Genomic DNA, 26,691 nt, shown 5'->3' on the forward strand with positions numbered 1-26,691 from the left:
TCCGGATTCGGGCGAAAAACGGTGATTGAGCAAGCTAGCGTTGGCTAAGGCAGTCGCTAGACACCTATATTCGCGACGGATTTTAATATTACCAATTGTAATTAATTCTTAATAACGGGCAATTAGATCAATTACCTGTTACTCAATATTTGACCGTTATAATTGTTATATACCTGTACTGAGATTTGATAAAATTGAATATCTGGAAATTTGTAATTGAGTTGTGGTTAAAATTTTTGTTCACTTTGTTTCTTAATAATTACATTCTTGTATGCGTGAAGTTTTGTAAAAATATTAAAGTAATGTCGCCATTCCCCATCCAGGATGAAGTATGAAACACTAATTTTTACATGCATTAATTAAAGGAAGTCTAAATCTCTTGTTAAAGCACAGCTTTAGTTTCCATCTTTCCTAAATTGTGGTAGGGTTTTTTCATTTAATAAAAATATATCTTTTCTTAATTTCCAACTGTATATAAGTAGGGGGCGATTAAATAAATGTTAAGAAAAAGGGGGGAAAAAAGTAAAGAATTTGAATTTATTATTTTGGAAGACACTCTATTATACTTTACTGAACATTATTTCTATTTATAGGCGTGGGCCTAATTTTAGAATGCTTACTTTACAAAACAACTGTTACTGTACATTGTACGTCCCTTCACAATTGTACACATGTTATAGGGTTACAACAATGTAGATTTCACGATGACGCCGCTCAATGTAGCTTCTTGCCCACAACAATTAACAATAATGCTACTTTTATTTCCTTCTTTTTGCTGAACTGAATTTCAGTTAACATTCTCTTCCATTGTATGGTTTTCGTCATTTATTAATCACATTCCTATAACATGATGTGAGATACAAAATAATTGTCTGAAAATTCTTGAATCTTTGTGATTTTTGTTGTCTTCTAAAACTAGGCTACAAGGCTGTGTTTTCATTTTCCTTCGCATTCTTGAAAATAATTTCTAAAATACTTTACCATCTTTGGAACCCTGCGGCGGATAATTATGGTGTACAAACATATTACTTTGTCTGGTCTGGTCTAGTGTTGCCACAATTTCCCTTTTAACCCATTTCCCCCCTTCATCTAAGGATATCATGTAACAACAATAGTAATAATGCGACTACTACAATTAATAATAATAATACAAGTAATAATAACAATAGTAGCAGCAGTGCTTCTCGTTGGCTCAATGTTTGTATATCATGAAAAATATTAAACAATTTCATTTTATACATGCTTATAGTCAACCTTTTTCCTACCGGGTCAGATGTCCAGGTTCGAACCTTGGTCAAACATGATTGTACAGTTGTTGGTTTCATCATCCATTTCATAAGTTCATCCTCCTCGTAACTATTAACCGAAGATGTAGAAATATAAATATTATCAGGTATTAGGCTTGTGCTCAAAAGCATCTAATATAACTTAAACAAGTCTGATGTCTTCAAGTTTCACTGAAATGTTATTTTTAATCGAATTTTCCTTTTCGCACAAAATTCGGTTCGAATTTTCCTTCAAGCATGGAAATTTAACTTCATGTGCCAAAACTGACAGTGTTGCCACAATCTCATGGTAAGATTTTCCTCTTCAAGGGAAACATTTCCCTCCTGCGACTAATTTTTCCCTCAACTAAAAAATGTAGGTGTAATAATAGATAATAATAATAATAATAATTGTTTATTTTTAGTACTAATCCATAGGTTCCAAGTTGGAACCTTGGCGAAGCATGAATGTACAATACCATTGTGTTTGTTCCACAACCCATTTCAAAACTCTATTAACCCAAGATATAGACAAACGACTTAAGAATCAGAATATAAATTTAAAAATACATATGTAGGCTTAAACTCAAAGGAGTGGAATAAGAAGTAACAGCAAACAAAAATTGAATGTGGAAGTAGAACCTAATATAATGTGTACTATTCCGTCTAATATGTTCAAATTGTCCTGAATTCTTTGAATTTTTCATGGAAATATCCCTTTTCGGCTTAAAATTCGGTCAGATTTTCCCTTTCAAATGGGAAATTTCCCTTCATGTGGCAACACTGGTCAGCGGCGTCCCAGACTTTTACTTATGAAACATAGCAACCCTAAACATTTAGTATATAATCGGAGTCGTACTGGCCACTGAGTCAAAGGGCCATTTGACCTTAAGATTAGTTATTGTGCCCCTTGAGCTTGGTATTGTTGACAGAGAAGCAAAATACTTTGTGTTACATAACTTTTGGACCAAGAAATAATTTCCAATCCATACGGGCAATTATAGACAAGTGCCTACCCGATGGCGCAGTGGTAGCGTCGTTGCCTTGTAATCAAGCGGTCCCGGGTTCGATACCCGTTGGAGGCACACAGTGGTTCGGATCCCACTTTAAACTGTAGGTCCAGTCCCGATTAGCTTTACTGTGCATAAAGTGGACTTAAAACACTAACTCAAACCAATTATAGACAAGTAAATGCATCATCTGAAACAAAAAAAATGCATAAAATATGTATCTCAGGCCAAATGTTTAAGTGCATAGAAACGCATCAACTCACATTAAAGTGCATCTCGACAGAAATAAATACTCGCTTGCATCATGATGGACATTTGTGTTACCTTTACATAAAACACACTTTAGTGCATCTAGTTTTCTGTGTGTGAATTAAGATTTGGTAGATTAGAAGTATAGGGTGTTCTGGAAAAAATAGCGCGTAAGTCCAAAATGCAATTTTACACCACACAGTTATTTATGTTTATTCTGTTAATTGCAAACATTAGAGACATGATTTTAATGTTGGATCATCACTGTTTAGAATCTTTACACATGTCCAGTATAAAATAATACTGATAATATTTTCATTAATTGATTCAGTGTGACTTAAATGGAAGCAACAGTATGTCGCAGTTTGTGACTTATGTGTCTTTTCCAGACCACCTTAGAAATGTTTCTTCTTTACTCACAGATCCAAAATTCAAACACAGAAATTCAATTGTAATAACGGCCCTAGTATGCGGTATTGTACTCTAAATACAAAACCCCGTGGGGTAAACAGCCCTTAGGCGGATTTTCCCTGGCTGAGCCGTGGTCAGCGTATCGAGTCCCATCGCCGCTGTTCTCTGGCTTTTCGATTGATTGATTTGGTTTCTTTTACTTAGCTTTCCTGCCATTTTGGCTCATCGCAAAGATGAGTGATGAAAGGACACACACTTCGCCCACTTCATCTAATCATCCTCATCGTCGCGATTAGCCAGAAGTGATAAAAATGCGATGCAAAATAATGCAGTAACTACATTCAGTTCTTTTTGGGCCTCTCTGTCTAAACCATTGCGCTATAACCCATACGTAGATTATTTCGAATTGCATACTTTCTAAACATTTTTCGCAATAGCTTTATTGTTGCTACTGAATGACCCAACGTAGAAAAGAACTTTCGTATAGTGGGACCCGATAGCAGTTGCTTAGCTTTCAAAAAGGTGTTGATAAAATGTTATCTTTTTCTGCCTCTTCTGTGTATAATACGCGCGGACCGCGTACAGAACTGTGGTTCTGCCGAATAGGTTTTGTTGAAGCTCGTTTTTTTCTCTCGCGGGTTTTGCTACATTATCTTGGGAACTCTTGCGGCTGCAATGATTATATTACATCATGTTACAGCTCTCGTTCTGTTCTACAAAATAAGATTATAGGGTTTTATGTAGCTGCTCAAGAAAAGTGAAAATCAATTATTTTTCTGTCCAATTTTTTAACAAAGCATGAAAGAAAAGTAAGGGGAAAGGTGTTGAATCATCAAAGAGGGGGTAAATGTGTGCTAATCTCACGAAAAGGTGCAACAAAGTGCTTTTTTTTGCTTGATTTCATGTCCGTCCTAAAATACATATCTAAAACGATCGGCTACGACGCCAGGGGTCCCGGGTTCGAATCCTGGCCTGGGCATGGATATTTGTGAGTGTTCATTCATCAATTTCATCATATCATCACTCATCCCCATCTTCGCTAATTAGCCAAAAGTGGCACAAAAGGCGAAGTAAAATAAAGTAAACCAATCAATCAAACGATCGGAATTAAAACAGCTATACCTCGCGAAGGTGCTGCACCTTAAAATCCGTTCCCTAGCCATTACTTATCACCAGGCCTCAAAAATAGATGAAAAGATACAACTTTTCATTGCTTAATGTTCACTCTGCTTTTAACACATTTTCACATTTTGTAATTTATAGAGCCCTTGTTATTAGAGAACGCTTTCTTGATTCAAATATGACGTGAAGGGCAAAATTATGAGTTTCGCATATCCATAACTTTTTAAGTCTCTAAAGTTTTTTACTTATTTATTTGCGAAATAATATAGCATACATGTACAACAAAAAAAAATGCTTGTTATGACCTGCTATGTTGATATGGGGTATTTCATTGTCACGGGTGGGGCACGCGGACTGCATTTCTTATATTAAAGTAACTATTCTACTGATAGTTATGTCCGACATATATGTGTGTGTGTCTATGAATTCCTATTTTTTTACTGTGGTTGTCTGATGTGAAAGGTGCATGTATGTTCATCATTTTTCTATGTGAACCAAATTATGAAGGTATATTATATGATGAGCGTTTTGTACAATATATTTGAGTGTAAAACAAGGCAGAGCCTTATTCTCTGCCTACATTTGTAGAAAAACAAAGTCATGTGTTTTAAACATAATGGTGTAATCCAACATGAATTAATTTAAATCTGGTTGATTTAAATCACTTGATAGAATAATGTACACAAGTAATTTGTAGATATCAGAATCACTTTTGGAGAAAGTAATTTATTCTCGTAATCATTGAATGGTGTTTATTATGCTCTAAGAAAGGAAACAAAGTATATGCGCGAAGTTCATACGAAAGGAAATGTAATATGTAAACTGTGAACACAATTAAATTTCTATTGATTTAAAATTAAATATTTTAGAGGCTAAAATAGCAACAATTTTGCGTATTGTAATGTACACAATACTAATCATGTTGAACCGTAAACACTCTCATTATCATTAATCTGCAAATAAACATGGCAGCTGATATTTTGCAAACTAATATTTAAAATATCGCCAAAATTCAGCTACAAAGACTATAAAAATATTTTAAGTACTTCCAGAATGTTTTATTTTCACTGGAAGAAAAGTTACTGAAATTATTATAGTTTCATTAAAACACTCAACAAACTTCTCCAAAGTAGGCTCATGTAGAGAAACAGAAAGATGTGCATTTACATATAATTTTCTATTTGCTCAATCAAACATTTTACAGAGCCTTCCTATATATATATATATATATATTAATCTATATGGACGGTACCGAAAAACACAACCGATTTAATGCGCGTCTTTCTTTTAAAATATAATCTGATTTAAATCAAAATATTATAAAAAAAATAAGAATCATGAATTTTATCCACCCTGGTGTAATCACAGAGTTATATATCAATTTTATGTTTGTGTAATGTAGATAGGGATTTGACTGTAGTGTCAACTTTTTTTAAAAAAAAATCTGTAATTGCGATATTTTCCCTTCGAAAATACAAAATTCGATCTTCGGTGGAGGGTCCCGGGCTCGATATCCGGTGGAGGCACATAGTGGTTCGGATCCCACTTTAAAACTGTAAGATCCAGTCATGATTAGCTTATGTGAACACAGAGTAGACAGACTTAAAACCCTGTTCCTATTTAAAAAAAAAAATCTGGTTCAAGGAGCTAGAATGGTAGGAAAAAAAAAACTTAAAATAATTTTTGGAGACGTATTTTTATTTCTGTCTTTCTACAATACAAGGCACACATACATACAATTACAAAAATACTGTAGTTAAAGCCAAGGAGAAAAGTTTGTAATGGATAAATGCTCGCAGGATAAAAAATTAGAACTGGTGGAAAAGGGGACGGGGGAAGAGCTAATCATTGCCTGTTTTATATTAATACGGAAAATCGTGGAACAAGGCGTATACATTAAAACATTCTTGTTGGAAATTACAAACTAAAAGTCCTATTTCTTATATTTGCACACATTTGCTTTGCTTACGAACGTGGCTCTTCAATATGTTCAAAGTACCAATATGTTCCAACTTACTAGAGGAATGCAGTACATGTATAACAAAACAAAAATTGACATTTTAAAACATTTTTTTGTTGTTCGTGGCTGTTGGTTTAAAAATAGCAGAAGTGTATAAATTACAAAACAGCGTTATAATTTACATAGCTGTAGAAAATTCGAGTCAACAGGGTAAATTTGTTAGAAATTTTTATACAAAATGTCACGGAGGCAAACGAAAACGTGATTTTTTTTTCTGTCATGTCAGGAACGTATCACGACATTGTAGGGGATGTTCCATGCTTTGAAGCACATCTTTCAAGCACATATAATACTTTACACCTGCAATAATGAAACAATATATGTTTTCCATTCTTTGTATCAAACAGTTCGCAGAACCTTTTGTGCAAATTCCTTACGTATTTTCCAATGAACATAATTTTTTTATTTATAAATTACAAAATAAACTCACTTTTTTACTAATACAGCATAAATTAACTTACAAATACAATAAATATACCTTCATCAGTATTTACTTCATATGCTGGTCTACAAAAACGATTAAGGATAAATCAGAGGTAGCAAAACAACAATTAATTTGAGAACACTACAAGCGACTTGGATACAGAATGTAGGAAGGGTACACTAAGGAATGCCTAACCGTATCTCAACATTGACACACATATAATATTTTTTTCATTTTTTATTGTATTAACCATAAACATACAGTACTTTCAGAGACTCACAGTAGGCAAAATGTCTGTCTTTCTGATCAAATGACATCCGATCCAAAACTGAGCGAACCTTTTTTGTCATTTCTTATCTCGTACGATCTTATTATTTCAAACGAATAAGGTATTTTATCTTGCTTCTTTTCTAAATTTTAAACCACTGATATTGTAGGATTAAGCCTGTAACTTTCACCAATTTGTATGAACATGAACATGGAGTCAATAACTCAAGGACAATTTATTTAAGAAAATACAACTGAAATCTTCTAAACAAAATCCAGTTATCTTTACAATTCTGGCTGATGATAAATAATTGTGAACACTCCCAGCAATAAAGACATTTCCTAATCAATTCCTCTTTACCATACCTCTTTTCATTTGAACAATCCATTATTTCTAAACCTCTTGTATTTTAGAAGTTCTACCGCTAAAAAACACGAACTTCATAACCTTAATTATACATTTTTCCTTATTTATATTTTTTGCATTGTAACAAATACCAACCACACACAAGGATCTATTCACTTGAGGAGGGTAACATCAAATAGTTTACACAACATTTTTTTTCATTGAAATGTAAGACGTTACGAAGTTCTTATGAATGGTAAATGGATAGAAGAAGCTGCAGGTTTTTCATTGAACAAAGATTTGTATTCTATGAAAGCTATATAATCATTCTTACATGTACAAAGATTCTTATATATATTTTTAATAACGACAATCATGAATAATAAGTAATGAAGCTTTATAGATATATATATTATGTACTATATACTTTCATGATGGCAATATTTATACATACCTTAATGGTTTCTTTTTTCTTTAAGAACAACGTAACCACATATATAGAGTTGGCTTTATTCACTTAATAATGTTCTCCTTACGTGCACTCCACTTAAGCGCCATAAACAAACATTTTCTTCTCATTTTAGTGTGAACAAATACTCAATCGCTTACATATATGTTTTATGTATATATGCACAATTGTGTGTGAGTAGTCTAACTCAATCATTACTACAAGTTCTCTCATACATTTAAAAGCACGCCATTCTTCACATTTACACACCTTTTAAAACATCCATTTAGCGAAATACAACTTACTTCGAGACTCTTTTAGCATCATGAACAAGCATTTTAATGTTTCTTTTAATCGAAGATTCTTTTTTGATATGTTTACCTTTAATGTGTACATTTTGTTAATTTTATGTGCATCTTCATACTTCCAACATCCAGAAAGTATACAAACCTGAATAAGTAGCATATTCGATTTTTAATGTTTGCAAATATCAAACAAGTTTACTCGTGTGCTGTTTTGATCTTCCTAAAATTCTTTGTACATACTCCACATGAATATAAAGAAAGAAAGAAATTAGTCGCATTATGGAAGAGGCACTGAATATATACCATGTTTTGCCTCTAAGAATTATGATAAATGATTTTTTTACTAAAAAATTCACGGTATGAATGGAGAAAGCTAACGACAAATACGAATACTTATACAAATAACATTCTAGATGATATTCTTATTAATAACAATACACTTTGTCGAGTTGCTTCCGGCTCACAAGAGTACACCATATGTACAGGTACCAGTCGTTGAATGTCTGAGATACTGCATTTGGATGCATCACAGTGAACGCCGAAGAACATGTGTTTTTTTCTCCCCATGCTCGGAGCTTTCCAGTGCATGTTTGGGTTTCGACACCAGCTTGTATCACTCCAGTAAAACTTGTGCACATGTAACCACATGGTAATCTGGTAGAATAGTCATCACGTAGTGCTTGAAGCATGTCATTTGGATTAATTTCTATGCTGGTACACGCTCATTCAAACGGGCACACGCAAAACATGTTTCTTACTGCATCAACCATATGGCACCAAATAACCAATAAAATTACTGTACAGTTTCAGTGTGTTAAGTACTAGAAAGATTGAAGCATTCCCCCTTCCACTCCAAACCACTTTCCCCACATTGTCATGAAAGCAACAATAGATTCCAGTGCAACTAGAAAAAAGTGCATATTCAAATGAGGCTTGCACCAAAATTGTCAACTGGGTGAGAAACATTGCACCAAACTTCAGAATCATTTACTATATATTTTTTTTTTACCTCAACACTGTTTCTATTCACGGTATGCTAGATTAATGCAAATTTGAGACGGTCAATAGTGTTTATAAGGTTTACTAAACATTGCAACCATTTTCAAGAACCACCACTTGTGCTTGCACCAACATTGAATCATGCAATCATCGACACTTGTCATTTTTTACATTCCTCGGAACTTTGATCTGATTTACTCTTGCAGGGGAAAAATTTCTAACATGTACCCAGTCTTCGAAACACCATCACTGTTTTTTTTTTTACAGTACATTTAGTGAGATCTTCAGTGTTCTTCGCTCTCTCCCTGTTTGAAGGAAGTCGTGTCGTGAAAATTCGTAAAAACACATAAAACGTCAATGAAAAATCTCGACATGTTTCGCAAGAGCATTTGCAATTTCTTTTTTTCATACTCCTAAGGAAAAATCACATCTACTTTTCAAAACACTACCAGATTTTTTTTTGTATGCTTTTCATGGTTGAACGAAAGTCTTGGTAAAGGATCAGTTTCGTGAACTCACACTGGCGCTAGCAAACTAGGTTGCGCTGGTGAAGAGAACGGAGTTCTTGTAGTAACCTGGCCTTGCATCTGAAAAAAAAATCAATTAATATTATATTCAGCAATAGCAAATTAGGATTGTGGTTAGGGTAATTAAAATTTAGTTGCAAGAAAGGCTAAATTACCTGAGTATGTACGAACCATGCTAGTAGGAGACTCGTTTTAATGTTTTATATTTTGAGATAACCTGCATACCTTTTCTCCGATATTCTTTAAGTTTTGGTTGAAAGCTTTTCATTTACTTCTCCTATGAAGTACTTCTGAAACTTCAAAATTCTAAACATACTTTGTTTGACAAATTTCAAAATTAGTAGAATATGTTAGTTTATGTGCTGACTTCTTTAAAACACATTCATATTATATGTTTTTCCATCTTTGGTTAGCAATATATATTAAAGAATATATAAAAATTATATGATACATATAATAAAGTATGTAAATATTTTAAATCACTACAGGAATGAAAACTAATGTTAGTGGTTATTCACATTACACTTGTGTGCCATTTTACATGTTTATCTACATATCATATTTTGCTGCATATACAAGGTTAGCTCAAACTGAAACGGTGAAAAGCACACAATAGTAGAAACAAAAAAGTCTCAGTAAATAGGGGGTCGCAAACGAATAGTTTGCGAGATAATTGCTGAATTATCTCCCAACCGATAAATCGAAAACGAAAAGGAAAAAAAAAATTGCTGATTGAATGTATGGGTACGATCCACCATTGGCTTGATTGTTTGTACACATCGTATGCTTTTCACGTGTGAGGTATCATAGTCCAACTTAGTAACAAATAACAGAATTAAAAGGTTTACTTCGCTAGACATTACTGTTGCTTTTATTACCAAGGGCTATTGTACTGTACAGTGTGTTACATGTTCGACAGTGTTCAGTTTTAAACAAAGAAACCCTTGAGTGCACAAGGTGACATGTGTTTGGTTGTATCTGTACGGCTTATAATATAAGCCGTACAGCTACAACCAATTTATTCCTGAGCAGGGCAACAGCGGAACTAAAACACCGGAAGGAGACACGACACGTGGTTTTGTTTACATTAACTTCGTTCTTACGGTGGACGGAGAATAGTCGCAATTAAGTTGTAGCAGTAGAAAAGGGAGGTAAAATACTCAAGTACAAAGTAAAATAAAACAAATCTTCGGTGTATGCTAGACGGGACATTGGACGAACAGCTCACTTCAATGGTCAACATAAATACACCAAACATATTATACGAATAGGTATAATAAAATATGACTGCTTGCACTAGTTTGCGATTTAGGTAGCGACGTCACCAACATCATATAAAAATAGAAGCTGCACAGTTTTCAAAGATGAAAACGATTGTAACCGTCTTTGGGGGAAAGGGGGGGGAACTTGTGGAAAAAGCACAAATGCCTTCTCATGCACATTATCTAATCATTGCATCATATCACACACAAAGGGCAAAGGAGTTCACATGGACGAATCACGGCGGTCAGAAATGAAGGGGGGAGTGGTGGGGGGAGGAGGGGACATATTCAGTGAGGAAGGAGCACCACTTGAATCTGAACAACGAGTGATAGGACTCTGCTGCTCGAGGCATGGAAGAAGGTTGTAAATGACGGTTGTCACGCGAACTTCAAGTTAGCTCCGTAATCTTAGGTACCCCAATTGTCACGTGAAGCCAAAATACACATGTAATGCTCGCGGCCCGCCGTCTGAATGTTTGTCTATGGGTGCCTAATACGTGCAGGCATTTTGGCCTTTCGTCGACTGTTCCTTTTTTTTTTCTCTCCCTTTCGTTATTATTTATTCAATTCGAGATTGAATATGCAACAGGCGGCGGAATGCTTTAAATAATGCAGAGATAAGCTTATTTTTTTTTGTTTTTATGGCTTCTTGAAGTATGAATATGTAGGTTAATTTTCGAAAGGGGGAAGGAAGATAACTGGCTGAAGCCGGATGTCTTTTCATTGCGGTGTCGCGGAGTAATACCTCGTGCTCTTCCGCCATTGTGGCAATGTGCACAATACATTACGCTACTCCCCCCTTTTTTACTTTCAGAGTTCGCTACTCCCTGTACGCTCAAATAGGCTAATCGGGACTGGACCTACAGATTAAAATAGGATCCGAACCTCTGGCAATGTACAGTCACGGACAATAAAAATGAGACACCTAGATCCTGAAATACTTACATCCCTGCACGGCGTCGTGTGTGTTGCCTAACACTACGGCGGAGACGGAACTTCCCATTGTAGATTTGCTATTGCTGTTCGGTTATCGCCGTGGAGTTAGACAACACGCAACGCAATGCAGAGAAGCGAATATTTCTGGATCTAGGTGTCCCATTTTTATTGCTGGTGAGTGTATATCCAACCGAAATGGAACCCTGAAGAAATGATTACAAGACGAGTCTCCATCCATTTCTCCTCATAGCCGCGGTAAAATAAGTAAAATGGTAAAGTGGCCGCGGTGGCTCAGTCGGTAACGCGTCTGACTACCATGCTCAAGGTCCCGGGTTCGATCCCCGGCCGGTTCAAATCCGGGAACTTTTCTAACGGTGAAAGCGGCCCCGGCGCCCACCCAGCGTCGAATAACATGGGTACCTGGGGGAAACCCTGGGGGGTAAAGGCGGTCAGGGGCGTGATGCTGATCACATCACCCCCACTCACGACCGGATCAAGAAAGTGTGGGGCGTTACCCTCACACCCCCTATACGCCTTCATGGCGTGGTGCTATGCACAGGGGAACACTTTACCTTTTTTTTTTTTTTTTTTGCCAATTTCCTTATGAACCGGTCTCCGTGGCGTAGTGGCTATCTTCACGCGCTAAGAAGCCAGAGGTCCCAGGTTCGAAACCCGGTTAGTAATAATATTCCTCAATTCATCATTGTCGTCGCGATTAGCTCCAGAAGTAGGTGGCGTACTGGTGATAAAATACATCCAATGCAGACGCGCTGTGCTATAAGACCATACTCTGTCCCGGCTAACTGTGGAGCAAGGCCGTGCCAGAGAAGCGAAGGAAATCCAGTGGGCAGAACGAAGGAGTACACGCTGCTGGGAAGGCTGGTAACCGCAGTCGCTTTTCCCCCTCCACGCAATCCCGTTCCTCTTACGCATTCATTGGTGGAGCCGTCTCTCGTCACTACTTCCGCAGAGACTTGCCTTCGTTTGCCTGCTCCACAGTTAGCTGGGACAGAGTATAACATAAATTTAGATGAGTTTATGCTGTTGGCTCCCAAACCACAAAACTATCCCCTGCAATTTTTGCCTCAGTGAAACTGCTTCATCTCGTTTAGAAAAACAAATATTAGAACTTTCTAAGGTAAAAAGCCAACACTGGAAACCCTGAACGTCGGTAGATGAACACTGGAAGACGTGGGAGGAAGCCGATAGCTACAGATATCTTACCGAGATGAGAAAAGGGGGTGTTGCGGTGGTAAAGGGGTGGGGGGTGGGTAAGGAACCCAACAAAGAAGAAAAAACTAGCTATAATGACTTAGAGCTTAGTTTAATTACAACGGAAACTTTAAAGAAGATGAGATTGGTTTTTAAAGAGACCGAAAAGAAATAGATGGATGGATGATCCTCTCTTGGTCGCGCATTGCTATCACCGTCAACACCGGAGACTGGAAGTTCATGGTTGCCAGGTGCGTCAAGAAAAATTACCAGATTGAGTTGTTTTTTTGTTACCCGGATGGGACTAAGTTTTTGACACTGTGAACCGTTGATATTTGTTCCCGCCGGGAATCGAACCAGAGACTTGTAGAGACAGCTCTTTCGGTTCAAGTCGAGCGCTTTTTCTTTCTCTACAAATATCTAATAATCCACTATCTTACGTCACGCGGAAAAAAATCGAAAATAAATATCGAGTTCTTTCACTTGGTTCAGACTAACGGTCTCCGTGTTCGAGTCCCATCAGTGTGCACGGGCGTTCCTGTTCCGTTTGCCGGTCCCAAGCGAGGGCTCGAACCTTGGACCCTTATTAACGATATCGCGACACCAGTCGGTTAGCAGTCACAGTGTAGAGATTTTAGAGGAGTGTCAAGAAAGACCACTGATTCCTTTGCTGCAGTTCTTTCCTTAATTCCGTCTTTCATGCCATTACTTGTGCTTACTGTATAACCCTCTTCTGATTCTCCTTTCTTGTATCTCCATCTCGCTACATTTCTCTTTACTTTCTATTACTTTCTCTCTATATTCTTTCAGTTATATTGCTTTCTCTCTTTCGCTCTGCCTGTGTCTCTATTATTTCTCATTGTTTTCTCCCATGTCTCTGCTGTTCTCCCTCTACTAAAACGTTTCTTTCTTCAAATAACACTTGGCCTCTCGATGACGTAGTGTAAACGTCATAGCCTTGTAATCAAGGGGTCCCAGGCACATTGCACAGCGGTTCCAGTTCCACTTAAACTGTAGGTCCAGTCCCGATTATCCTATCTCTGCATAAAGTGAACTTTTTACAACAATTCAATTCAAATGACACGCAAGTATGAAGTCGACATGTGTAACTCTTGCATTTTAATTTCCAATTTTTAATGTGTTTCAGAAAACTTTCCACTTTCGCTGATGAACACACCCCTAAGCATTTCAAAGCATTAACGTTTCAAAATCCTATTTTCCCCCATCGTAAGAATTCTGGACCATTTCCTGAGGTACTGCCGACATCAGACTACCCCTTGCCTTCTTTTGAAGCGTGCGGTGAAGGTGAAAATCAGATGTAGCCGCCGAACGATAATTTCAGTGGCACTGGCAACCCTGCGGGGATTCTGACGAGCAACCGAAGATCCGAGCGAGGCCCTCTCTAATGGTTGTTGTTTTTGCCGTTCTTTCATCAATCACCACGGAGAGAGAGAGAGAGAGACTGACGAGGAGCCCCCAGCACTATCAATCACTGGGGACTCAAAAATCGCGCCGTGGACTTGACAGCGCACTGTCCCTTAATTTAATATCGAAACGGAATGACGGGGGTGCCTGCCCCCACCTTTAAGCCTCTCCCTCTTCTTCCTTTCCTATTCCAAAACCAACACAAACACGCTCTCCCCAGACCACTGTTTGGAGTGGGTGGCTTCGGGATAGAGTATCGTTACGAAGCTAATTTTCGGTAGCTGTAGGGGCGGGTGGGCATTTTCTGCTGGGGTTGGGGGGTATTAATCCCTCTGCGAAATTTGTAATGTTTTGCTATATTGTCTCCATCAAGATGATGGAGACAAGTGGCCCCCATAACACTGTGTTATTGCGACATTATGTTGGCTACCAGTGTTCCCGAAGTAACAGGATTTCTCCAAGTATCTGAAATTCCTCCCAAAGTAACTTTGGAAATCTCAATGAATAACGAAGTCTCTTCAAAAGTAACGGATTGTCTTCAAAAGTAACGGATTGTCTTCAAAAGTAACGGATTGTCTTCGAAAGTAACGGATTGTCTTCGAAAGTAACGGATTGTCTTCAAACGTAACGGGTTGTCTTCAAAATTACCGGTGTTTCTTAAAATTTAACAGGGTTTCTTCAAAACTAGCTACAAACTAATAGTTATCACTAGCATTAAAATTGATTAATTCATTAATTGCTCACTATCCATCTGTTCTATTGCCACATATTGAGAAATCGATTATTCTCTCGTCTTGTAAAATGTTCTTTTCGCTCTAGTGCTCCCCGAGGCCAGTAGAGGAATCTGGTTTCCTGCACTTTCTTCGGCGAGTCTCTTCAGCACTCACTATGACGATGTCCACAGAGAATAATCTCTTCACCGGGATTGTTTTATCAGCAGGTAGAATACCGTATCGAGCATACCATCATCGGATCGCACCAGAACACCAACTCGTATTTCTGAGGAAGAGGGAAGCAACATTGGCGAAGACAGTGAGAGTCGACTGAATGGATAATTATTACCTGATCCCACCATGAATATGGGAACACAACCTCTTTTTGCTGATTTAATTTACGAACTTCTTTACTGTCTCCACGCTCTATGTTTCTTCTGCTGGTCTTTCTCTTCAGTTTTCTGTCGCGTTTTCTCCCTTATTCTCTCTCTTTCCTTTGTATTGCTTTTTTTCTTTTTCCTCTCTTTCTGGCTCTCTTCTTTCTTCGCTCTCTCCCCTTCATCCGTTCATTTTTGTTTGGGTCCCTTTACCGCATCTGTTCCTCTCTTTTTCGCAACGCCTTTCTTCAAAATTGACCGGGTTTCTTCAAAAGCAAAGGGGCTTCCCCAAAAGTAACTTCATTTTTCTCTCTTTTAGCTCTTTCTTCTCTGTTGTCTGATCCGTATATTTTCATTTGTGTCTCTTTTACCTTACTCTGTTTCTTTCGTCTTCTCCCTCAGCTTCTGTAAGAAACATGAAACCTTTCTATGTAAACATGACCGTCACGCGATTTTATGATCTTGACACTACTAGAAAATTCTCTGCAGGAGCCGATGTGGGGTGTAGCAGCATGCGAACGAAAAATAAACAACAAGTGTCACTACCGAACCACTTCAGGAAATATTAATTTCGAAGCAGACCGGGAGTCGATCTTTGCATTAGCCTCAACTCGGCTCAAACGACTGATGCAATTTTGGGAGGTTGAGGGGCGGGGAGGGGGGGGACTGACATCGTACTTAGTGTCGCCGAGCGAGACAATTTCGCTCGGAGCGATGCGATTTGCGCCGAAGCGATGCGAAAGCGTCGATGATGCAAAATGAGTTTAACTGATAATTGGTCGTAGGAAGATACGCCGTGTGGAGAGAGAGCTTTAATCTTATAGCGGGAGGCTCATGTGCGGGGCAGAAAAAGCTAGGATGATAGGAGTGTGTACCTGCATGCGTACATGCGTGTGCGAGTCTTCTATTAGCGGCAATTATCGGAAGCGAGCGAGAGAGGAGCGGAATGATAACCCCATCGACGCCAAGTCCCAACGTCGGAAGGATTTTCACCCCGATGCTTGGCCCGGAGCCTCGAAACGGTAATTAGAAATTGATTACTCTGTGTTCTTTCCCTCCCCCCTGAATCCACCGCGCACGATACGCCGCTGTTGCTCGCACGTGACGCCAGATGGCAGCTGCAATCAAGCGCGAGATCGCAGCCTTAGAAGAAGAATCCCGACATCATAATCTGTGAGAATCGTACGCGGAAATATTCTGTGAGTTGATCCGTCCAAGTGTCAGGTAGGGCTATCATCAATGAAGCGGCGTGGGGCGTAAGTGGCGCCCAACGCGAGGCTCGATCTTTGAACGGTGCATAAGATTAATTGAATAAGTCGTTAAAGGTTGCGATCGTGCCGACCTGGTGCGATGCACCGAGGACAGATAAGTGCTAAAGTCCTGTTCCTTGGGCTGTGGCATCACTTTCGCACCTCTATCAAATGGGGCGCTCCTTCATGCTAATTCAGCCAATCATCTTCGAGGTCGAGTTCACATAAAGTCATCCTACTTAGTCCACTTACAATAACATTGTATTTTCTTCTACCTCTGTATAGTAATCGCAACGATTCACCCAGTCCAGCATTAAGGTGCTCAACCGCAGTGGTGTAATGGTTGACCCTTTCTAAAGACACCTATACCCTGTTCCAACTATCTGTGTAGCAGGCGAAGAAGAACGACGTCTCTCTGCAAGTAGTAACGCGAAACGGCTCCACCAACGAACAGTGAGAGGAATGGGATTGCGTAATGGAGGGGGAGAGGCGACTGAGTTACCTGGCTTCGCCCACTCGATTTCCCCCCTTCTATGCTGCTATGCGCAGCCCTGCTTCACACTTAGCTGGGACAGGATATAAATGCCAACTTCCACGTAGTAGCCGGCCCCCCGGCTACAACGCCAGAAGCCACGGTTTCGAATCCCAGCCCGGACATGGGTGTTCTTTGTGACTGTCCCTTCACCCATTCCATGTTATCACCATTTATCATCTTCGTGATTAGCCAAAAGTGGCAGAAAAGCGAAGTAAAACAAAACATTTTAACTATCGGAAAAGTTAATTTAGCCGATCTCTGTGGTGGAGGTGTTATAGCACACCGTGCTACGACGCCAGGGGCCTCGGGTTCGAATTCCGGCCTGGGCATGGATGTTCATTGTGAGTATGTCCTTTCATCACATCACTCGTCCTCATTGTCGCGGTTAGCCAAAGGTGGCAGAAAAACGACGCTAAATAACAAAATCGATACCTCATCTTTAATTCATTCTAATCCAACATAATTTAATCTAGGATTAAATTTTAGAAATGAGCCCATCATGTAAACATCAACATACTCTTCGACAATTGCGTCGCGATGAGTGAATGTGGCCAAAAATGGACGTAAAATACACTAATTCAATCAATCTATCTTTGACATACTGAAATATCAAATTTCATGGCCGGTCCTTTAAACTAAAAGGTGTGTGTGCTTGCAAATAACAAATTTCGCCTTCGAATTAGCCAATATTAACGGTACCCCGCAGAGAACGAAGATTGCAATCTGGCACCCACCAGACAAGACAAAGCGAAAATAATAGGAAGGACTGGTCAGGCCAGGAACGAGTTAAGAGACCTCTGCCGGCGAATTTGGTAAATTGAATAAACGCATGGGCTAAGCGCGAAGACTTGCATTCTTCGTATTAGATCGAAACAGCCCGTTAACGATGATTGTCGCTTTCCGCAGCCAGTTCTATATTATTTGGCGCTGAGCGGATAGTTCGTGTAATTGCCGTGAAAGTTCAGCGCCAACATCAAGAGAAGGACGTTCTATATTTAAAAACGGAAAAAACCGGATTTTCTCGTCGCGCATAACGGAACATGAACTTTTTTTTTCACCTTTTAGAAATTGCATGCCTAACCCTCGGGGAAATATCAAAACTCGTTGCTTGTACTTGTAAAAAAAAAAAAATCTCTCGGGGAATTATGTATTTGTGCAAAGTAGCCGTGAGGTTAATGAATAATCATGAACGCTTTTGATTGTGGCGCCGAAGTTGTTTTGGCTTCTTGGTGTTAAACGTTCGTGAATTATACCTTCCACTCGCGTCTTGTTAATTTCCAAACGTCAGTTGCATTCGGTGAGGAGAAGTGTATGCTAATCGTACACGTACAGTGTTCTTGGGCTGATCGCATGCAAATTGCCGATTCTACATTAAACATAAAGATGATAATGCTTATACTGATAGGAAGCAGTTATGTTCAAGAACGGGACGAATTATTTCATTTCTGAAATTAGCCTTACAAAAAAGGAAAAGACTTAAAGACATGGGGTCCAGTTTCGAATGTGCACACACACACGAGATCCAGGATTTTTTATGTAGCAGTATAGTAGTGTAATATGTAAGTTTCAGAAAGCATACTTATTCCACATTTACAATCGCAATCTAGATAGTTGATGAAACGAAGTGCATTAGGCAAGGAGCTAATGAATACAACAATTAATTGATTTGGTTTCCACATTAAAAATCATATTTTGGGAATTTTCTAATTAAATTTTTGTAATTTGGCCATATCTGTGCATGTGAGTGTCCTTTCATCAATTTCATCATATCACACTCATCGTCGCGGTTAGCTAAAATTGGCAGACAAGCTACGATTGATAACAAAAATCTAATCGCCCATATATTTGGTCTTTATCCACTACACGTGGACGTAACTTGGGGCCTAATTTTGAGGGGGCAGAATCGAACTTATGGCTTAACTTTGGGGGGGGGGGGGTGAGGGGGACAGACCCGGAAAGTTTTAGATCAGCTGAAAAAGGATCCATGCTAAGCAACTGTTATATTTGCGAAATCACAAGTATTACTCATTTTCACTCTGATTCACAGGTCGCAGGAGATGAACAAAAGTACCTTTAACTTGTAAACTTTAATAAACCTGGAAATTTTGTGGGGGGCAAGTACCCTCTTGCCCCCGTCAAGTTTCGCCTATGCTACTAAACATGATGGAGCAAAACTTGCAATATCATAAAAAGAAAACGAACTCTAGTGCTAGAGTTTGAGGAAGAATATTAAAGGGAAATAGTTGAAGTGCTATAACAGGGTAAGGGACCTACAGTTTAAAGTGGGATCCGAACCAATGAGTAATGTGCCTAAATGAGGATCGAACCCCTGACAACGTTAGCTACTACTCCATCGGGGAGGCTTTGCTTTTGGGTAATGATGATGTGTGATGAAATTTATGAATGGACACTCGAAGAACAACCATGCCCTGGCCGGGATTCGAACCCGGGAGGCCCTACGAGGAGTTCACATCATAGAACTCCGTTGCCCAAAGCGGTTCATATAACACTGGCTGCCGTTTTCCGTCCTTGAGGTACACAAGAAGATACCTCATCTGGGCGAGGGTCATTGGTATGCAGCGGGCGAAGACAAGCCAAACTCGGCTAATGACAACTGCCAAACAGTTTCTCGCGTGAAGAGGGGGACACGGGGGGAGAGGTGGGCGACCTTGAGTGACCTCCACAACCGTATACTACTCCTTGGTTCGTGGGAATTCGCTTTGACCCGGGTCGTGACTTACACGAACGAAAATAAGAAAAAAAGAAACGAGAGAGAAGAGGAACACTTCGCAAAAAAAGGAATCGCTCGCGACCAACGTGAAGGTTATCTTCGAGAGTCGACGTGTGTTTGCTCAAGTCCTAGGAGATAAACGGCCATCCTGGTTACCTGGTGATCGGGGCACCTGGAAATTTATGTCCACTTCCTACATTCGCACGTACCAAAGTTAAGGGCAATAAAATCCTCGATTCGATACACAGATTATGCATCGAATTTTAATGGAGTTCATCAATTACGGTCTTGGACAGCCGTACCGAGTTCCCCGCACTTGCCACGATGGGTAGAGTTGCTCTCGAACACATCCATATATTTGGGTGAACGCACGCTGTAGGAGATTCGCACGTGATCTTGGAAGATTTTTTTTCTCCCTCACGAACGGATGGAGGTCACTGAGCACACGGCAGAAGACGAAGGGTAACAATTGTGGATCAGATTAACACGCACTAAACTCTTCTAAAACAGGTGCACCCTGTAGTCGACATGTTTCGTGCCAACTCTTCGATGCTTGGAAACTCATTTCTCGATGTTCCTGGTTTCAAACCTGGCGATCGGCATTTCATTGGTCTCTCTGGATTCCAACGTGTAAAGATAAATTTAGGTCGAAACAATAGAAACCGTCCTTATTTAGCGCCACTTTTCTACCACTTCTGGCAAATTGCGACGATGGGAATTGATTATGATTTCATGAAACTGGTCAAGGACCGAACAGTTGCAAAGAACCTCCCTCTCCAGGACTAGAACAAGGAAACTCGGCAACGAGGTTCTGACTCCAGCAATCAAAGACCTAGGCCATCAACGGCGATAATAATTCATTAAACACAACCATTTTATGCACTTCCATATTGGAGGTTCCACGAAAAGTGGTCCTACTCCATGTAAATAAAACGAATTATTCTGAAAATCATTCTTGTTTTCTAATTCCATTAAGGTCAAAATGTTTATGAATGCATACAATTTGCACATTTGCCAACAAAATTATTAGCATCTATTGCCTATAATCTTCACAGACAATTTAAGTTTTACATTTTTTTAAAGAGTCATACATGTAACACGTTTTCGTTAATGCTTCTCATACATTCAGACTATGTCATTTTGTTAGCAGACACCACAAAAGTACTTCATAATTCTATGGAATTAGAATATTTTAATCCAATCTCATGTCTAGGACCTAGCATTCTATGTGTGAATGTCACACACGTAACGCTGGAAAGCCCCGTAAATGTGTTAACTTAAGTTTTATTTCTCTCTCGAGGCATTTTGATTGAGGAAAGAAAACTCTAGAACTGTCCCTTTTGTGAACATTCGCAACATGCGTCACGAATATTACCGAACTCCTAAATCCACATCGGTATGAATGTTTTAAATAAATTATGTCCCCTCTGTGATAAAAAGAAAAATAGTCAATAGTTTGTGATTTGCTGATACACGAATTCAATTTTGTAAGAAATCACGACTTGATCTACCAACGCCACAATTTCAATGATCCTACAAAGATGCACGTATACAGGTTGGTCAATTTGGTTCTAGGTAACTTTCAGCTTTTATGACGCATTTCGATTACTAAAAATCTTTAGTGTGTTTTTGCATTGATTACCAGCTTTTGAACGATAATGGGGAGTATGTGTGGAAATTATGTGCCACTGGAATTATAGTGAATGTTCTTCCGTGAATAAGAGGTAATAATGTTAAAAGCATTTAAGTGAGGGATATAATTACGGATAAGTCTGAAATACGTCCAAGAAACAGTTTTTCGTGCATAAACATTGTGTTAAATGGTGTGACACTATGAGGACATTTTTAGCGACACGTATTGACCTCTTGTTAACATTAATCCCACGACATACTGTGGTAGCTGCTTCGAACCGATTCCCCAGGTCAGCCAAGCCACTCGATAAACTCTTCTTAAGCTCCGAAAACCCAATATGGCTGCCCGGCACTATCGGGGAATTGACCCCGCGTGCTTCTGGTATATTAGCGCAATTAGCCGGGCCTCCGCTGATTGGTTGACACTCGATTGACGGACGGAAGCTGCTTAATTGATTGGTACATAAGGCATATGTAAAAAGGATAAAGGAGCATGCGGGGGGGGGGGGGAGAACAGTGTGGAATCGTCTAGCAGATAAACAAATTAACACGCCAGCAATTAGGGAATGAAAGGTGTTTGCCGATGCGACATGACAAGCAGTAGACGGGTCACTCTGCCGTGGCTAACAATGGCACATTTTTGACTCACTGCAGCTCTAAACGGTCATCGGTGACACCAGACAAGAAGAAGCTCCTTTCTGCTTCAACTTGAGGTAAATCATCAACAACAACTCCTCGGACATCAAGATTTTTCCAACACAATTACGTCAACTTCGCCGCTTAGGCTTCAAGGTCGCAGAAAACTTTAGTGTCACTTGTTTGCTTTTTGGACTCCTTCCCTATCCGCGAGGACACCTGTCGAGGTCTTCTTCCACCTTCCTCAACCCTGAATACTTTATTTCTTCTAAATCAACAGACCCGTCCTATAAATTCGCCCAATTGAAGTTACACGGCTTTGGGAACTTCGGGAAAGCAGTTGGATACTTGAGTTTCAACACACCTCCATTATAAAGCGACGTTGCATCATGAAGACATGGGCACTGACAAAGAACCTGAGTAGTAAAATACTTTTTACTTTCGGCAATAAATACACGTGGACATTCTGTACAGAAACAATATTGCTTCACTGTGGGTTTAAGCACGTTTCAACAGAGTTGGGAACGAAACGTGGGAAAAAGTCTCTGGAATAGTCTTACACATTTATTTGTACGTCGATGGCGAAATTTTTCAACATATATAACGCAGCTACATCCTTCTATTACTTTAATTTTCTTCTGTTATAACGTTTTGTGTGTCCATTTGCTTCAAATTATCATAATTTTGACAAATACTTTTGATATGCGTATTTAATTTTTATATCTATTCTTTATAAATCAGGTATATATTAAAAGTATGCTAGTCCTATAGTGAAATAAATAAACAGCGTTTTTTATTTAGTTGTAGAGTATATTACCAAGCAAATTGTTCATCACCATGGTTATTCTCTTAATTTCAAGAATTGTCATAGAACACCAAAAAACTGCTGACCCATTCTGCACCCAGCATAAACTTCATTACTTAAAAGCACGTAAGATGCAAGACAAAAATTAATGAAACTAGTCATGGACATTTTGGCGAGCAATACTTGTGCATACAACTGTACATTGCATAATCTCTTTCTTTATTACATTTTTAATTTCGAAGTGATGTGTGTGTTTGTGTGTAGCATCTTCTAATAGACACATTTCAGTGAATCTACTATTCCAGTTTCATGTAAATATGGGTTGAGGTTCTAAACGTGATCCGATCTCTATCTTACTATACATTCAAATTCTTTTCTACGAACCTACAACTTGTAAAATCAAGCTTTATAATATTTCACTTCATTATTTAATTTAAACGCCTACATTTGTTAATTAGTATCGCATTGTTCTTTCCACTCAATTATAATTCTAAGTAAACACATTTGACCATGTAAATCTAGTTCATGCCAGTACTGAATAATGATATAATCGATAAGTTGCAAATTGAGTTGCAGTATCGAGTGAAATAATCGAAAGATTTCCCTTCCTCTTCCAAATTTGATGGAATTAATACCGATCGATACACAATATTTCTGGTGTATTGCCAAATCCGTTAAAAGGAATAAACTTCCTTTTGCTTGTGCACAATGAGCATCATATTGATGGTATTATAATGGTAACATAGAAAATTACCCGAAGGTGGACTTCATCATTCGAATGTAGCTTCAAATTTCAAATCTCGAGCTAGAAACAGTGAATGAATTCAGGTTAGAGGCCTCGAAGATTGAAGTGGTGCCCAAATTCAGATTTCTGAATAAGGAATCTAGAATTGCTATCCCAGTCATTACTCAAAGAACCAGTACAGGAATCGTTGAACCATTCCGAGTTCTAATCGTCTAGTTGTCTTTGTGACAATGTAATCTTGGGAACAATTGACAAGTTGAAAATCTCTGAATAATGAATCGGAACTTTCTAAGTGCCAGAACCTATGAGTGCCTTGATGATGGTTGACCTGTGTTCATGTGCAATTCAAGTGACTTCAGTTTAAGGAGGGGAGGATTTGTAACATGTCTAAAAGTTGAAAAATCAGCTGAAAGAAAGCTATTTCCGGAGTAAGGTGAAACTTCAAGAACATGGTAGACTTGGGTTTGAATCCTAGCAGGACTTGGATCTGCATCTTTTCAACTCTCTGATACTCGTCTTGCTATCTAACTGGATGACCTAACCGAATCACTACATCTGCTGAGTTTCCTCGTGGCAGAAAGCTTGTGGACTCACCTTGGAGCGGCGGTTTCACGTCTCCGTCCGTCTGCTGCTGTTGCTGTTGCTGCTGCCTGGATTTCCTTTCCATCTCCAGTTCCTGGGCCAGAGACTCTGCGGAAGAAGAACGGGAAACCATCCTTAATTATTGAGCAGCCATCAAGGAGAGGAGGCAAAGGATTACGCCCTTTTCATCCCTACTAAACAACATCATTAATACTCTCACCACGTTTTGCTGATATTAGTGGAGATTCCACCCTCTCGTTATTCTCCATCTCCCTGTCTTTGCATGGATTCCCCCCGCCCCCTTTCCCCCCACCCCTCCTGTTCATCTTGCACGTTTCAGAATGAGAAAATCATCTGTTGAGGTTCTGGCATGTGGATGTGGCAAATCCTAGTTTCTCGTGCAAGAAGGGGGCATTCCCAAACCTTCCCCACCCCACGATTCTGCAGTCTTCTTCGAAACGGTCAACTGCGCCAAATGGGGTTCCTGATGCTGTTCCGTGTTATTTTACGTCTTTTGTTCTATCCCAGCCAAAGGAGTTGTAAAATAACGAAAAATATAATAGGTTATACTTATTTCTTAATATGAGCGGACAATCCATTATTAAAGGGACAATTGTAAATGTATCCCCCATGGCCTTACCCGTTTTTGATGTTGTTTTGTTTTTGAATGACTGAATGACAAGTTCACCTTGAGGACAAGTAATATAATATTTTAATCGCCTCTTGTTTAGAAATGTCACAACAAACAATTTATACACCGTGAATGCCTATTTATCAATATTTTGTTTAAATCACTACTCACTTGCACTAGGTAAACACACACACTACAAAAGGATACAGTTTACCATAAACCTTCTACTTACATCTGCCAATTGTATTGGTAGGTTCGTCCATGATAATCGGAGAATACGATTAGAAATACATGATGTCACATGCGGGTACTGTACAGTAGCGCCGACAACGGGTTGAAGTTGAAACTGCCACTTCAAAAACCAGCGTATCAGCTTCAAAATAAACCTGGGCCTATGTGGCAATTCCTCATCAGACCGACACTGAAGGTTCTGAATGACTAAAATAAACCCAGGTTATCTTTGTAGGTGCAGTATCTTTAACTTCGCATTCCTATGACAGAATATATAATAATTTTTACCCTCCTAATAACTAAGTGTTCGACAGGCCCACCTCTACGCAACCTACCATGTCGCGAAATATGCACTATGCAATGTTATCCACCAACACACAGCACTGCGTTCCAGGTGAAAATATAGAATACTGAAAAGAATTTATATTTAAACTTGACATACACGAGAACTATCTTAAAATTTTCTTGGTTATCATCAACAAATAAGAACTATAATGACGATTTACTTACTACTCCCTCTGTCCCATAATTATAGTCCGGTATGCCAAAATGGTAGTACAGGAATGACAGACGAAGAGGCAGATGGAAAGCACAATTTGTACTGATCCTTGAGTAGTAAAGTTGTATGACTCATTCCCTTGTTTTATGTTCTTCTTCTGTATACACCAATTTCACAGTTTGTATATCGGGCAATTATTATGAGACAACAAACAAAGGTGTACCGGACAATAATTATGGGACAGAGGGAGTACTTATTTTTTTTAAAACTTATATTCTTTAATTTTATGAAATAAATATTAAACCCAACTGAAACGCCTCGGAACTCGTATATAAATTACGCAAATAATATTTTAAAACGTCGAACAAAGAAAATAAATATTCATTCACACAAGATATCCTATCACATCACTGAAAATTGTACCAAGCCCATGAGAAAATCAACACACATCACGTTAATGAGAACAAGATATTGAGGAAACCAACAAAACTTCTTCATCACGGTTAACAAAGAAATCGCAGGAGGAGCCATTAAGAAATTTCTTTTTTTGTACGACACGAGAATTTCGAACCAATCTTAACGGCTATACCCTGAGATTCACAACGGTATAATAAGGCATAGCAGAAGAAAAGCGCAATTAAGCTAATTCGGTGATTATGAGAAAAGAGAGGCACAATTTTGCCAAACTACGCACGCCACAGCCTCTGAACGATCACTGCCGATACGACTTTTCTTGTGAGATATGAAGTAATCGGTTGTCTTTTGTTTCTCCATGAGAGCTAAGCCATGAGATACCTCGCGATGCCATGGTGCCACGATTATAAAGAAAGTGGTGTCAAATTCATACCTACCAAACTAAATTAGCGAGAAATCTGTACGTTAGCGCCGCCACCGGGTGGTAGTTGAAACTACCACTTAAAAAAGCAGCCTTACAGGTTCAAAACAAACGTAGGCCTATATGGCAAGGCTGAAGACTAAAGTCTCCGATTGGCACTAAAATGAATCCAGGTTATCTTTGCAGGTGAAGACATTTTAACTTTGTGTTGGTACGACAGAAAATATGTATGATTATTTTTACACCCTTACATGCTAACTT

At 38.9% G+C, this 26,691-nt stretch overlaps 1 protein-coding gene across 4 annotated transcripts in view; it reads right to left on the reverse strand.

Moving 5' to 3' along the window:
* Nucleotides 1–5,743: 5,743 nt before the first annotated feature.
* Nucleotides 5,744–26,691, reverse strand: part of dac (dachshund family transcription factor) — a 459,147-nt gene continuing 438,199 nt past the window's right edge. For all 4 annotated transcript variants that reach the window (XM_083125063.1, XM_083125064.1, XM_083125065.1 and 1 more), the window contains exons 11-12: nucleotides 24,247–24,342; nucleotides 5,744–9,453 (exon numbers count right to left, since the gene is read on the reverse strand). In XM_083125063.1, coding sequence (XP_082981189.1) covers nucleotides 9,401–9,453; nucleotides 24,247–24,342 — 149 coding nt within the window. In that variant the 3' untranslated portion in view covers nucleotides 5,744–9,400. The remainder of the gene's footprint in view (nucleotides 9,454–24,246; nucleotides 24,343–26,691) is intronic.

Source organism: Lepisma saccharinum, chromosome 7, assembly GCF_977018435.1.
Source record: "Lepisma saccharinum chromosome 7, izLepSacc3.1, whole genome shotgun sequence".
Lineage (NCBI taxonomy): Eukaryota > Metazoa > Arthropoda > Insecta > Zygentoma > Lepismatidae > Lepisma > Lepisma saccharinum.